Source organism: Heloderma suspectum, chromosome 2 (genome assembly GCF_057233095.1).
Source record: "Heloderma suspectum isolate Gila_16-S chromosome 2, 16-S_ref, whole genome shotgun sequence".
In the NCBI taxonomy this organism is placed as follows: domain Eukaryota; kingdom Metazoa; phylum Chordata; class Lepidosauria; order Squamata; family Helodermatidae; genus Heloderma; species Heloderma suspectum.
Genome location: NC_139459.1, coordinates 98279651 through 98295272, shown reverse-complemented (window position 1 = coordinate 98295272; position 15622 = coordinate 98279651). Strand labels below are relative to the sequence as shown.

General features: G+C 41.4%; 1 protein-coding gene across 1 annotated transcript in view; it reads left to right on the top strand.

Annotated features, from left to right (window-relative positions):
- The first annotated feature begins 9347 nt into the window (after positions 1 to 9347).
- Positions 9348 to 15622, top strand: part of LOC146352529 (proprotein convertase subtilisin/kexin type 5-like) — a 32353-nt gene continuing 26078 nt past the window's right edge. Inside the window, exons 1-4 of the mRNA XM_084829661.1 lie at positions 9348 to 9465; positions 10245 to 10316; positions 11596 to 11796; positions 13140 to 13385. Coding sequence (XP_084685787.1) covers positions 9348 to 9465; positions 10245 to 10316; positions 11596 to 11796; positions 13140 to 13385 — 637 coding nt within the window. The remainder of the gene's footprint in view (positions 9466 to 10244; positions 10317 to 11595; positions 11797 to 13139; positions 13386 to 15622) is intronic.

Genomic DNA, 15622 nt, shown 5'->3' with positions numbered 1-15622 from the left:
ATGATGACTAATAACTACAATGCCTAGCAATACTGAGAGCTTCGCCTTATCCATTGACCTAGCTGATAAAATAAAGGGCATCATCACTTATGTCTTAAAGGGTATGTCACAAGAATGTAAAACCAACATTAACTAAAATACCATGAGAGAGACTCAAAGCTGCATTTAACCCTCACCTGTAAAACTCCCTGAGACCTGGAGAAACAGTCTTGGGATAGACTTCTGTCTGTGGAATCTTATAAAATCCATATCAACTGTTCAGTTTTTAAAAGAAAACTGGCAATTTTATGGACTTGTAGATGATGTTTTTCACCACTGATATTTTTTTTAACCTGAACCTACAGTGTATATACCCTGCTCTTTTGTGAGCACTCTCCTCTCTGCTGGCATGTTGACTGTTCCCTTTGTTTCAGTGCTCCAGCTAGGAAATTTTAGACTCTGGACTTACCGGGTCCCGCTTTATAGATGGCCCTGTTGTATTAGTTCAGTTGTGAAACACATAGCAAACATTTTTCTTCTCCCAACCCCACCGACATGCCATACTTTATGAATTCTTCTGTATTCTTTATCAGTTAGAACAAAAAAAAAAAAAAACCCTATTTAAAACACCTGATAAAAATAAAAATACTTTGAACATGTGCAGTTTTGCATTTTAAACTCACTTGAATCACAGGACCATCATGACTACAGGAATACACTGGAGCAGCGCATGCTCCAGGTTTTTTAGGTCCCTTGGGCAAGACGCCCTCAATAGGCCATTTGTTTGTTTGACAGGCAGAGAACTGGTGAACAAGTAGGCAGGGGCATCCACTGCTCCTGCTCCTGTTCCTCCTCTACCACGCTACTGTTGTCAGGGCCCAATTAAGAAGCAAGCAAACAAGCAGGTTTTAGTGATGAAGAGGAGGATCAACCCCAGGGGGCTCTTGTTAGTGGACCCCTGCTGGGGTGTGGGCCCTCGGCAGGTGCCCAACTATACCTACCCTTGATGCCAGCCCTGAACTGGAGTTTGCTTCTGCTGCCCTGATGATAAAAGCATTTATTTGGAAATTAGCTCCATTTGGTTGTATAAAAGTATAATATATATTTAAAGTAAAAATAATAAAATTAGCTTCTGTAACCGTGAAAATCCTTGACTGGCTGTCCTGCAACTTCATTTAAAAAAAGAAGAAGAAAACAAGTTGTGGTTACCAGCATCAGCCCTGGTGGACCTAGGCATGGCTATGCTGGTCAAGGAGCTGATGTTCAGTCTATCTATCCAGCTGTTCTCTGCATGTTCATTTGTGCCCCCCATGGGCAGTGGGGCTCTGGACTTTGGCCCCAATGTCCAACCCTAACTGTACTATTGCTCTGTTTAGATGAAAAAACTGCCATCTATATATCGATATCAATATAGATATAGACATATAATCCTGTTCAGTCCCTTGCTTTTTCCCCAGCATCAAAATCTTATATGCTACTATATTTGACAGATTCATGAGAGCTAGAATTCCCAAATTTTTATTGCTGATTTTGTCAAGGGCAGCACCCTGCAAGTGCTTTTGCAAAGTGTTTTGGCAAATTATATCCATATAGGAACATAATGACTGCCAACCTTTTTGGTGGTAGCCCATATCTGTGGAACTCTCTCCCCAGTGATATATGTTTGGATATACGTATGTTCAAATCAGCCTTGAAAACCATGTATTTCAAGCTGCTCTTAGTTGAGACAGTGAGCAAATGTCTGTGTTTTCATGGTTTGTATTAAGTTGTTTGGACTGGTGAGTGTGCTGTTGGAATGTGTAATTTCTTTTTGATTGCTGGTTTAAATGACTGTGTTTTATTCGAATGGGATATTGTGGCTTTATGTTTTATCATTTGAATATACTGGACCCAAGCATGGGTGGGGGATGAGTACATTTTACCAGGGCCCAGAGATCCGGGATGGAGGGCAGTCCAGGGTCCCACCCCATTACCATGAGGGGAAAAATGGGGCTAAATTGTAGATCATGGGTAGGCAACCTTTTTGGGCCATGGTCACATTTGGCAATTTGAGAAACTGTCCTGGGCACCACCACAATATGGCTGCCATGGGAACCATGGCCAAAAGACAGTACAAAACAGAAGTGGGTTTTGAATCTCAACACACTAAAGAGTCCCTTTGAAACCACAGTTTTCAGCATCAACAGAAAGCTATTTCACAGTGATCCCAGGTGCCAGTAAGAAAATGTGTTGATTTTTTTAAAGTAGGAGGAGTAGATCACCTTGGTGACCACCAAGAAATGTGTCCAGGGACACATTGGTGCCCACAGCTACCATGTTGCCTACCCCTGTTGTAGATCATGCTTGAAAATTTTTATGTAAACTTATTTCCCTGTACTGAATGTCCAGATTTTGTGAGATTTGCTCGAGTCAATCAGAAGCAGTGTTTGGGCAGAACAAGCAATATTCTGAAAGTGGGCTGCTGGTTCAGACCCTTCTTTAAAACAGAGAGAGTGTGTTTGTGCAGTTGAAGTAGGGGTTTAAGACCAAGACAGAGACAGAGAGAGACAATTCCTTATGCTCTCTCAAGAGCAGCGAATTTCAGACTTCCTTGTATATATAGGAAGAAGAGAGGAACAGCTCGTAGGAGAGACAAAGCACCATAATAATTGGGGACAATGATCCCAGGGACAGTGGGAGCCCTTGCTGCTGGTAGGATTTGCAAGCCCAAAATATATGTATGAAAATGTCTGTCTATATGGGGAGGTAATTCATGATTTTGCAATGGAAAAGGCCAGAAAAATAAAGCTTTAGGGTGAATTGGTCTGTTCATAAAATGTTTGCAGCCACATTGCTCCATTAGAATAAAAGAAAATATTGACAGGATAAAACCTTTATTAGGACCGACTAAAAAGTTACAAAATATGTCAGCAAGCTTTGTAGGATTCTTCTTCAGACTGGGTGTCATGTTAACTAAAAATGGAAACTGGAGAAGTGTTTGGGGACTTGGTAGAAAAGCCTCAGTGTTGGCCATGGCATAATTTCAGAAATGCAGAAAATGTAATTTCAGAATTAATGTAGAATTTTTTTCTTGCATGACTTGAGATTGTAGTCATGGGATGGGATCATGAAATGTATGTGGCAGGGGGAGCATGTTACAGGTTTGTACTGCGCCCCCCCTGGTATATAAACTTCCTGGGGAGGCTTTTTACCCTATAAGGTGGCATAGAAATATATTAAATAAATAGTCCAGCTTTCTAGCAGGTGCTTCTAGGGAGTTCAGGTAGATAATGAAAGTAATAGCCCCACGCCCCTGTTTTTCATTCCCAGTACCTAAGTGCTGTGCTATTACTCTTTAGAGGTACCCTGTCTCTAAAGTCTCCATGAATTTTCCATTTCGCTATCATGGCCAAGAATCATGGATAGTTGGCTAGGCCTGTTCTCCAATAATTTGTCTAATATAAGAAGTATCCTCCTCAGTCTGTTGGAATTATGAAGGCTAATGTGTGGGGTTGCCAGTGCCACATTACTTCTTCCCTGGCTTCTATATAACAGCTACACAGCAGGCAAATATTTTGCCCAGAAGCTTTACCTAATATAGAGATTGGGTGATGGGAAAAGCTAATCTTGTTGAATTTCTGACTGTTATGCAGCTGTTAAAATGACAGAAGAACTGACAGGAGAAAAAAATGGCAACCCTTAATTTGGTTGTTGACTGACACCAGCACACACCTATTGAAACACTATTAACAGAAGAGAGTTTGTTTCAATTAAAGTGATATCTTACAAAATCAAAATAAACTGGTTCCAGTGCAGTTAAATATAATTCTTCAAGGATATGATACATTATGTTTTCCAGTGTTTTTATGTTATTAAATGCCAATGTTCAGAGAAAACGAAAAGATAAATAAAATCTAGCAATAACTGTTCAAAATGGTAATCAAACTTACTCCTTAAAAGAAAATGATACAGCAGTATAAATGTAATTCTCATCATTGTGTTACTTTACTTGTTTATTTAATTGCAAAAGGAAAGCTCTGGTGCTCTAGAAAACAGTTTACCCTCACTTCTTGCTGCTTTCAGTGGGAATAGAAATCAGCACCTTTCCTGTATATATGAATTAATTTGTTTTGTAAGCTTCTGCAGTCAAAATAATCTAATACATCAAAATGTCTCATACATTTGTAAGGGAGCAATCAAAGGCTGCTAGTCAGCGGGTAGACGGCCATAGGATATCTGGTTTTCTGGGAACCGACCTCCGAGCCTGTGCTCTGGGGTCGTTTCCCAGAGAACCAACCTTCTCCCACTTCCGCACTGCCTTGGAGGCAGCATGGAAAAGCCCCACCCTCTGCGCTCGCAAGAGGAGCATTGAGCGGCAAAAATGGGGCATTCCTGGGGGGCGTTCCAGGGTGGGGAGGGTGGAAATGCCGGTACGACACTTCCAATGTGTCGTACAGCAGCCTCCTCCCCTACTCAGCCCTCCCATGGCTAGACAGCCGCAATTGACTATCTAGCCAAAAAATGGAGGGCAGGAGAAGCGCTGAGGGAACGATCCCCTTCATGCTTCTCCTGCTCTGCATTGGATAGGTGGTCACCTCCGAGTTCATAGGTGGCCGCCTATCTGCATAGGATTGCGCCGTAAGTGTAGTATTCTAGGTCCAAGACATATTTAGTCCCAGCCTTCCTGTCTTCTGGCCCTTCATACACACACACACACACACACACACAATTTTCCCTCTAGTGTAAGTAAAGTTAAATTCAGATTCCAAGAAATGTACAGTCAGGGCCAGAAATATCAGAACAAGGATAACTGTTTTGGCAGTTGGCCTCTGTACACCACCACATTGAAGGTGAAAGGAAACACACCCAGATGGGAGCAAAGTCAGGACTTTCAGCTGTAATTCATGGGGTGTGACAAAAGTGGGGCACTAACCATTCGGGAAGTACAGCCAGTGGCATACCCCCCCCATCGTTGGTGGCTCATAAGTAATGGAATGAATGGCTGACAAGCAGCTGCATGGCCAGGTGTGGCCTGTTTCCTGGGTACCCCATGACCAATCAAGCAGATGAAAGGCCTGGAGGTGGTTCTGAGTCTTACATTTGCATTTGGTAGCTGTTCCCAACATGAGGTCCAAAGAGATGTCCATGCGAGTGAAGCAGGCTGAGGAAACAACATAAACCCATCAGAGAGATAGCAAAAACAGTGGGAGTGGCCAATACAACAGTCTGGAACATCCTGAAAAAGAAGGAATTAACTGGCAATCTCAGCAACAGCAAAAGGTCTGGAAGACCATGGAAGACAACTAAAGTGGATGACCGTGGAATTCATGGTGAAGAGGAACCGTTTCACAACATCTAGCCAGGTCAAGAACGCTCTTGTAGAGGTAAGCATGTCATTGTCAACATCTACAGTCAAGAGACGGCTTTATGAATGTAAATACAGAGTCTTCACAATGAGGTGCAAACCACTGGTAATGCTCAAGAACTGAAAGGCCAGATTAGCCTTTGCCAGCAAACACCTAAAAAAGCCTGCCCAGTTCTGGAATAAGATTCTTTGGACTGATGAAACCAAGATTAACCTGTACCAGAATGATGGGAAGAGAAAAGTATGGAGAAGGAAAGGAACAGCTCATGATCCAAAGCATACCACATCATCTGTCAAACATGGTGGAGGCAGTGTTATGGCATGGGCATGTATGGCTGCCAATGGAACCAGGTCACTGGTGTTTATTGATGACCTGACTGCTGATCAAAGCAGCAGGATGAATTCTGAAGTGTATAGGGCTATACTTTCTGCTCAGATTCAGCCGAATGCTGCCAAACTGATAGGACGCCACTTCATATTGCAGATGGATAATGACCCAAAATATACAGCAAAAGCTGAAGGCAGCTGCAGTAAAGGCCTGGCAAAGCATCTCGAGGGAGAAAACTCAGCATTTGGTCATGTCCATGGGTTCCAGTCATTGACTGCAAAGGATTTTCATCCAGGTATGAAAGGCGACCCTTAAGTTTGAAATGATGTTGGTTTGTTCCATTACTTATGAGCCATCTATGATGTGTGTGTATGCCACTGGCTGTCCTTCCTGAATGGTTAGTGCCCCACTCTTGTCACACCCCTTGAATTACAGCTGAAAGTCCTGACTTCGCTCCCATCTGGGTGTGTTTCCTTTCAACTTCAATGTGGTGGTGTACAGAGGCCAACTGCCAAAACAGTTATCCTTGTTCCAATATTTCTGGCCCTGATTGTAAGTTGGGCTGCAGCAATTGTATGCACACATACTAAGGGGTATGTAATATTTCTGGGTCTAAAACAAACTAAAGGAATGAGGAATTACTTAAAATATAACTTTATTTAAAGGAGCATCTAAGAATTTCTTGTACAACAACTTACAGGCCTCTAGAACTGCCCAGGCCATGTGACCTTAGGGCAAGTCCTCATTTTACCAAACCTTTAATACTAAGAGAGTTTCAATAAAGTATAAACTCTATCATTACAGGGTATAACATACTTATTAAACTCAGTGAGACCTATTTCCAGCTAATAGGATTGGGCTACACAGGGAGGAAGGTGAGTTTTAATTTGCCTGGAACTATATCATTAAAATGAAAAACATTCCTTGGTACATACATGCCTAAAGCATCTCCTGCAGTCCAACAGCAGTTTGTTTCTTTGTTTGTTTGTAGTTGACGACACAGTTGATTTTTCCCTAACTCAAAATGTAACTACCCCTGCATCTGGCTCACTTGGGGAGCTGGTTGTTTTAGTTTGCCGACTTTAAAATAGTCCCAGTTCTAAAGAAATGCTTTCAGCAAGAAAGTTGAAAAAGGATTTTCAACATACTTGGGAAAATGATATAATAAAGCAGGTTCCTGATTGAATACTGAATACAATGTGTTAGAGTTATGGGAGGTCTACAAGCAACAAGGAAGTCGTGATTAGATCAGAGAAAGTGATGTCCTTCAGAATTCTTTCTCACCCAGGCTTCATTGGACTTTAATAATTTCAACTTAAAATCTCCAGCTGCCTGACCTTAAGGCAGTGAAATATCTAACTCATTTAGCATAATGTTTGGGGAATAGGAAATTCTAACAATGAAATGTACTTCAGTTCTGAAGTAAGTATGTTCAGTGGCTAGAATGTTAGATGTAGGCTGCAAGCGTATCCCTACTAGGGATGAGGGATAAATTTGTTCAGTTTGCATTTTATTGCTAACTTACCTAATTTCGCACTTTTGAACCACTATGCAAACAAAAACCCAAGTTATCCCTCAAAATGTGCACGACTCCAAATATTGCAATACAGCTCTCCAATCAAAAAGCATGTACAAAAATGCATATATTAGACAAAATAGCGTTAAAATGTGTTATATTATGAAAATTGATTGCAAAGTTTATATTAGGCAAAATGGCATGTAAAATGCATGTATTAGGAGAAATACTTATGAATTTTCATTTGAACATATGTTCTAACAAATTCTCAAACTTTGGGATGAAGCAAACTTAAGACTGACAAAATAAGAAATGGAGAGAAAACAGAATTGACGGATTTGTCCATGTCTAATCACTACTTGCCTGGAAGTAAGCCCCATTTAACTCAGGGAGACTTACTTACCTGTCTGATTACATGTTTAGGATTTCTCTGTGAGATGCAAGCTAAACTTCCTGCACAGTCATGAACTCACTGAGTAGCCATGAGTAACTTCGGTTCTCCATCTATGAAATTAAACTCTTGAACCCAATTCCATTCACTGTTGTGTAGCTAAATGAAATAAGGATTGTGAAGCAGTGCACATACTGAAAGTGAGACAGAAATAATTAATTAAAGTCCTGCTTTTTAAAAAGCCATTTTAATTTGCATGTGTTCATACATTTCTATGCACCACCTTGATGGCTTTTCAGCAAATAAGGCAGCATATATAAATGTTAATAATAAATAAATATGCATGCCTATTAGAACCGGCCTTTGTTCAGCAATATCAATGAACATTAGTGGGAACAGGGAGAAAGCACAATGTAAAGTAAAAACACGTTCTCAAAAATCGAACTAGCTGAATTGTTCTTTAAACAAGGAGTTCTGAAAATGTGGATTTTTCCTTAATATGTTTGTTCTCTCAGAATACAGCGCAGCCATAACTTAAGTGCAATCCTATGCATAACTATTCATCAGAAGTAAGTCCCGTTGAGTTCAATAGAATTTAGTTCTAGCTATGTTTGTATAGGACTGCAGTCTAAAACAGCCAAGCAACATCAGCCATACAAGTTATCTTGTTTTGGGGGAATCACTCTGTGCAAGCAATTATACTTCTGATGGACATGTTAATAATGGCCTATCTAACAGGGCTGTTACAAAGGTCAGAGCAGAAATCTGCTGTTATAATGGATTGTGCTCCTGTTGACTCAGGATCTTACCTGTCCTCCTGTCCTCCTGACACCACTGCCTACAGCTCTTTTGAGCAAGGAGGCAAGATACTTTGGAAGAGAAATTCCAAGCAAAGCAAATAGGAAGTTTCTCTTCTGTCTTGCCTGCTTCCATGAAACCTAGTAATGTAACCTAGTAATACATGAACAGTCATGTATGTCAGGTGGGTGGAATTCTGCCTGCAAGTTCACTAGGCAGAATGCTATATGAAGCTGCTGGGACTTCATTAGGGAATTTGGAGCAAAGTGCCATCAGTATGCTGGTGATGTATGTCTCCCTGTGACATCTGAATCAGGTGAGGCTGTGCAAGTCCTGGATCAGTGCCTAAACTCAGTAACAGGCTGGATGAGGGCCAATAAACTGAAACTGGATCCTGGCAAGATGGAAGCTCAATGGATAAGTGGTTCCTGAGTCCGGGAGATAGGCTCATTGCCTGGACTGGATAGGGTTGCACTCCCAAAGATCAGTCTGGGGGTACTCCTAGACCCATAATGTCGCTTGAGACCCAAGTGGTTCGGAGTGCCTTTTTCCAGCTTTGGCTGGTTTTCCAGCTACGGCCGATCCTGGACAAGAATAACTTGGCCACAGTGGTACGGGCTCTAGTAACCTCAAGACTGGATTACTCAGTGCACCACGTAGCTGGAGCTAGTGCAGAACACAGCAGCCCAGCTGTTGCCAGGCGCTGCCCCTTTCCAACATGAAACTCCTTTGCTGAGGGAGCTGTGCTGGCTGCCTATTTGCTACCAGGCCAGGTTTAAGGTTTTGGTACTAGTGTTTAAAGCCCTAAACAACTGCGGACCAGGATAGCTGAGGGAGCGCCTTCTCCCTAACCATCCTGCCCAGTCACTGAGGTCAGGAAAGCATCACTCTGAGTGCTTCACCTGCCCTGCATCCTCCCTAATGAAGGAAGGTGTGGGGCTGGAGAAGCCACCCTGGCCAAGGCACCAGCTGAAGGAATGCTCCAGGGGGCATGGCTACAGACCCTGATGTCATCAAGCCCACAGATGGCATCTGTGCCATCTGGCACCCACCTAAATCTAGTTTCCCACCCCTGGCTTATTCCTTAACATACACGCTGGATGTTCAAGGTGAGCTTTGCCTCATGGAGTCAAAGAAACATATTAAGTTTGAGCTACTGAACCAAACTGGCTGTCCAAGAAGAGACTTTATATTGAAGGAGACATTTTTCACCCAAACTATACAAATTGCAATCATCATTATCATCATTATTATCACCATTACCATAACCTTATAATAGCATTCCCTGGTTATCTCAACACTTTTTATTTTTCCACTATCCATTTGTTCAAATGAGATTTGGATAAATTTGGCTTGGCACAGTATTTTGTTTTCAATGTCTTATTTGCTTTTATTCCCAGATGACCCAAGGACCTGTACATCATGCATTCATAATTATTACATGTAAGTTCATCACTACTCCTCTTCCTCTGTCCTCCTCCTCCTCCTCCTCTCTCTCTCTCTTTTCTAAAACAAAATGAAATACTATGGAGTTACCAAAGATGTTTCAGAGCTCAATACAGAAGATGCCATTTGGGTGGGGAGAGAAAGGGAGATCTTTTTGCAAGTCAAGCCGACTATATACCATAGTTAAGAACATGTATTAATATTGCCAGCCTTCATCATATAGTTGATCCTTACCATATGTGTCAGACATTTATGAGAGATTATTCATGTTCCTTTCAGTTAAGTTCCACTCACCATAATCCATTCTTTCCTTTCCTGCCAACTAAAGAATGAGGAATGCCAGTTTCAAAAGTGCCCTTTTTTGTCTCTAGGTACAATCAACAATGCTACAGAGGTTGTCCTCAGAATACCTACAATGATGAAAATTCTCTTCTTTGTGTAGAATGTCAACCAAATTGCAGAAGCTGTGACAAATATGAGTGTTACTGGTGTAAAGAAGGTTTTTTTCTTCTAGGTAAGCAAAGTGGCAAGTAGTTTACATGTTCACCCCTTGAAAATGATCTCATATCATGCCCAGGAAGGAAAAATGTGCATTCAGTTGAGAGAGACTGACTCTTCTCTGCTGTGGCACCCCGGTTGTGGAATACCCTCCCCTTGGAGCCCCACTTGGCACAGACATTGGTTTCATTTTGGCACCAAGTTAAAACATAGCTTTTTACCAAAGCCTTTGAGGACTAAATGCATTCCCTAAAGTTGCACACTGTTTTAACTGTTTTATTGTTTTAGATTTTTAATTGGTATTAGCTTGTTTAATGGTTTAATATGCTTTTAGCAGTTTAAATTATTTATTGTTTTAAACTGTTTAAATTCGTTTTAAATTCATTAAACATGTTAGTGTGAACTTAATTTGTTCAGTACAAGAGATGAATGGACAGTATAAACTGTAGCCTGAGAATAAATTCACAGCATTTTTCTGAGGTGATTTTTTCGCAGTCAACTTGTGGCATAATACACATGCCTCCTATTCCTGTGAAAGATGCAGGCAGACAAAAGTTCAGCCAACTCTAAAAGTCAAGACCTGTATACCTGTAATCTATACCCCCTTGTTGAATGCACATTTAACTCATTGCAAGACCAGATGTATATACCAGATGTGCATACCCTTATCATGAGTTATCTGCACTTTATTCAAATGGGATTCTCTGTGTTCAGAGGTGAAACAAATTAGCATTTGTGTATTATAAGGCAGTGACGTTATGGCTGTGACTCACAGTTTTTCTACTGTTTCTTCATACACTCCAGACTGTAGCAGACAACTGGAGTGGCTACAGAAAGTTTTCCAGTTGTCCTATTATTTTACTATACTCATAAACAGTATACTAGAAATTGTGGTCAGATCTGCAGCTCTGCTCTTGCAATTTGGTCTTGAGTAAGCTTCTCTAGCATTGGGGGCTATGCGCACATACTGTAGAGGAGCTTACTCAGAAGTAAACTGTACTAAGATGGTGGTGGTACCCCATTTTGTTTCAGAATGTTTTGCATCTATCACTAATTCAACAATGCATTTTTTTTTAATTTGTTGACTATGTTTCCATACCACCCAGTAGCCAAAACTATCTGGACAATTCACAAAAATGCAACATAAAAAAATATGCTGTTAGTCCACAACATCTCTGGCAAATGGACACTAATTATTGATAAGAACAGACACTGCACTGTATTTTCAGTTCTCAAAGCAAACTACTTACCTGACATCAGTAAGATTATGACAAGGCTTTGTATTTCTGCTCTAGATGGGAAATGTGTGAGTGATTGTGGAGTTGGTTTCTACAGCGATGAGGTCACGGAAGAATGTGAACCATGCCACAGGACCTGCGCAACATGCAAAGGGTTCAATGACAATGACTGTACTGGGTGCAAAGGAATTTTACAGCTACTCCATGGGAAGTGTGTGAATCTCCAAAGCAAGCAAATAAATGGGAAATTCTGGAATGGTATGTTGCCATAGCTCCTCTGAATTGTTTTTGTTTTTTCTCTGCCAGCAACCATTATGACAGAAAGGAAACCACACTTTCCCAAACTCTGAAAACTGCTTTTATTTATAGAAATGTAAATTACTGTATTTACTCAGGATCATGATCAGCACCCGGCATCGTTGGGCAGTTGCTAGGGCTCCAGTGCCCTAGCAGGAACCACTGCTAACACCAGACCTGGGCCCTCCACATGGGGTGGCTGGATCTGCAAGCAGCTCATCATTATACCCACAATATCCCAAAGTGATGCTATGTTGGGGGCACTGTCCATAATTAAAATAGTGGGCAGGACCCCGGGTAATCCTGCTAGGAGGGGGGCACCAATGTAAGAAGTGACTGGCCAGATGGCACTTTACTAAAGGTGGCTTCAAGGCTGGAACCAGTCCTGTATTTGCACATGTGACATCACTGTCATATACAGAGATCTAAAGCTTAGGCAGAACCTTTGCATGCATAAGTTGTGCCCATTTTTCTTTCCTTTCTGAAATATGCTCACTGGCAGTGACTCTCGCCTGAAGTGAATTATATCTCCTTTCAAGATTAAGTTTATATCAATTTTGGGCTTTATGGTTTGCGCACACACCTTGGAAATTAAAAAAACAACAACTTTGGTATATCTCTAGAAATAACCAAAGGAATAACCTGGTTAGGATTCATCCAGGAACAATATATGAGAACTTGAAGCATAAAGTTCACACACATCCGAGGGCCACATTCTCCACCCCCACCCACCCCAGACCCCAACACACACACACACACACACACACACACACACACATACACACTCACACACAGACACCTGATTTAATACATTTGTCATACTCAGCACAGATCAAAATGGTGGTGTTAAAAAGCTATGATTTTCTAAGTAAGGGCACAATCCTATGCAAGTTCAGACAGAAAAGAGTCTGACAACTCCCAGGAAGTTCCAGCTAGCCACACTGGCTGGGAAATGCTGAGAGTTGTAGGACTTTTGTCTGGGAGTTGCAGGACTTTTTTCTGTCTAAACATGCATAGGATTGTGTCCTAACATAGCTTGGGTAGACTACATTGAATTGGAGGATGTGGGGTGAAATGTTGGGTTATTAAAATCAGACTGACCTCACTAAATCCAAATTTGTAACCATTACCTCTATAACTGCAATTAATTAATCAATTAATTAATATTAATGTAGGATTGCTTGATTGGTACATAGTAAATCACTAATTAATAAAACATGACACATGGCAGTTTTGCCTTATCTGAGGCTTTTATTCTGTTTCATAAAGATGAATCATTCTTGTCCATCCTATTTTGCTGATAGAGAGACTGAAGCTGGGCATCTCAAGTGGTGTGGCCTCTACGCACCTGAAAGACCGCCACTTCCCTCGTGTCCCATCGCGATCCTTACGATCAGCCGAGAATGATCTCTTAAAGGTGCCCTCCGTGCATCAAATCCAGACGGAAAAGGCACTTAAAGAGCCGTTCTCGGTGGCTGCCCCAGACTTGTGGAAGTCCCTTCCCCTGGAGGCCCACCAAAACCCAAGCCTGAGCCTTGTCCGGAAGCGATGTAAGACTTTTACCAAACTGTTTTTAACTATTATTAGCCAGATTGTCAATACATAAATTAGATGGCCTTTCCCTGGCACCCGTAGCATGACAAACAGGAAGTGAGGGGGACAGTAACTCGGTTGACCGGTTGATTGGCTCTGCAAGCACTGAATTGGATTGCGATTGTACCACCTGTGTCTGTCTTGCTCTTCTGTTTGGAATAGTAGTGATCAGCACAGGGATTAGCAGAGTCCTCGTATGGTGTGTGAGTGTCAGGCACAATGATTCACCACACCTGACGCCCCTTTGCCCCAATTCAACTAGGATATTGGGGTTGTTGAAATAATACATTTCTAGGATAGCTACTGTTCTGTATGATTAGGAAAATTATACTATTACAAGTCAAATAATGTTGGAGCTTAAGTAGGTAGAGTCTTAATATAAAGTCATCAATTATGATGTCAGCTCAGTTCAGCTAGAATATTCATTGCCACAAGAACTATGTAACTGAAAATGTTCACACTGGACTTAATAATTGAATCGACTATTGGACATGAGGCAAGGCTGGCCAAAAACTAGTCTAGTAGAGTTCACAATTGGTTAATTATATTAGGTTGCCAGACAATCATCTTTAATCAGTGGGCAAGCACTACCGTGGTTCTTTTGCAGTAATTGTTAACTCAACTTTCTACCAAGTTCAGAAATAGTACAGTTATATGGCCACTTCTTGCAGTCTGAGAGACTGATATGTCGATCAAGTCAACACTTTTCCAAATTTTAAACAGAAGTCTTGCTTTTTATATGAGGATAAATGAAAGAACACGGGGGGGGGGGGGTTCTGAGTAAACAGCAATGTGATATATGGGGCCTGATTGAAAGGAAGACCTGTTTGCTTGTAGAAACAGATTTCTGCAGGCAGATAGCCCCTCTGCATGGTGAAGACGCTGCTCTGCAGTGTGGAAATCCCACTCAGCCAGCTTCCTGCCCCATCATCTGTCTCATCCCAGGACTGCGCCAACAGCAGCAAGCTGCTTCGTTCATAGAGTTCTTCCATGTCTCTTACTCCCAGTTGGAAACGGAGAAGCGAGTATACACATGTCCTTGCTGGAGCTTGTGGTGGGAGGGGGTGGGTAAGGCATGGAAAATTCCACTTAGTGTGTAATCTTATGGGATTGCTGCCTGAACAACAGCGGCCTCTGAGATTGGAGGCTTCCAATTGTCAGCAGGGTGGAAGGAGCAACAGAGGCTATTTTTCCCTCTCCATCCTCCTTTGCATTATTTTTTGCTTTCCATGGTGGCTGGGAGGAGGGGGGATGACAGGGTGGGTGGGAGGAAATCAATCCCCATTTGAATTTCCCTCTCCAAGGTCATAGCATTGTCTACAGCCTCAGAAGAGGAAATCTGCAGCATCCTTTGGCCCTCAGACACCAACTAGGGGTCTTGGGAGTTCCTCTCTTAACCTAATATCTTTGAATCAGTCCGCATATGTATGTAGCAACATTTTCAGAAGATGCCAGTTTTGCGTACTCACCGGGAAGGGACTAAGTAATCAGCCCCCAACTAGGATAAACTGTGAATAAACTGTGACAGAGCCTGGAGTAATGAATCTGAATTTGTCTGGTATTCAGGCTTTTTTTAAAGTGCAAGCCAAGAAAAAAAAATGTCTGGGCCAATAAGTGTAGCTCAGAACATCTGTATTTTATCTTGTGTACCAGATGATGAAATTATTTTGGGAGCCAGGAGACATAATAGTGAAGGGCTTGTTTCACTGTATGTTAACACACAGCAGTTCAGCTAGAATAGATGTTTAACAAACGGAAAGGGCATTATTACTGCAGATTATTAACATGCTGCATCACCACTCTTTTTATGTTCTTCAATCAAGCCACAGAGTCAAAAATATTTTTGGAAAAGGCAAGAGATAATGAATTCAGACAGATATATGTCCTGAAAAAAATCAGAGGGATATATTTTGAAGTTTAAGGTAGTTTCAGAACCTTTTTACAAAAATATATTTTCAAGGAATATTCAAATATTCTTTTCTGAAAGTCAAATTTTGGTACTTTCTCCACTGCAGAAATTAAAAACAAGTTTTCAACTTGAAGTGCCTTTCAGAAGTTCAGTTTTAAAACCAATTTTGACAGTTACCTTTTCTCTATACATTTTCTTTCACTACATTTTTTAAAAAAACAAGCACTTGTGCATATACAGCAAGGCTCAGGAAATGCTGGAGAAAGAGGCCTTGGGGCGTGCACT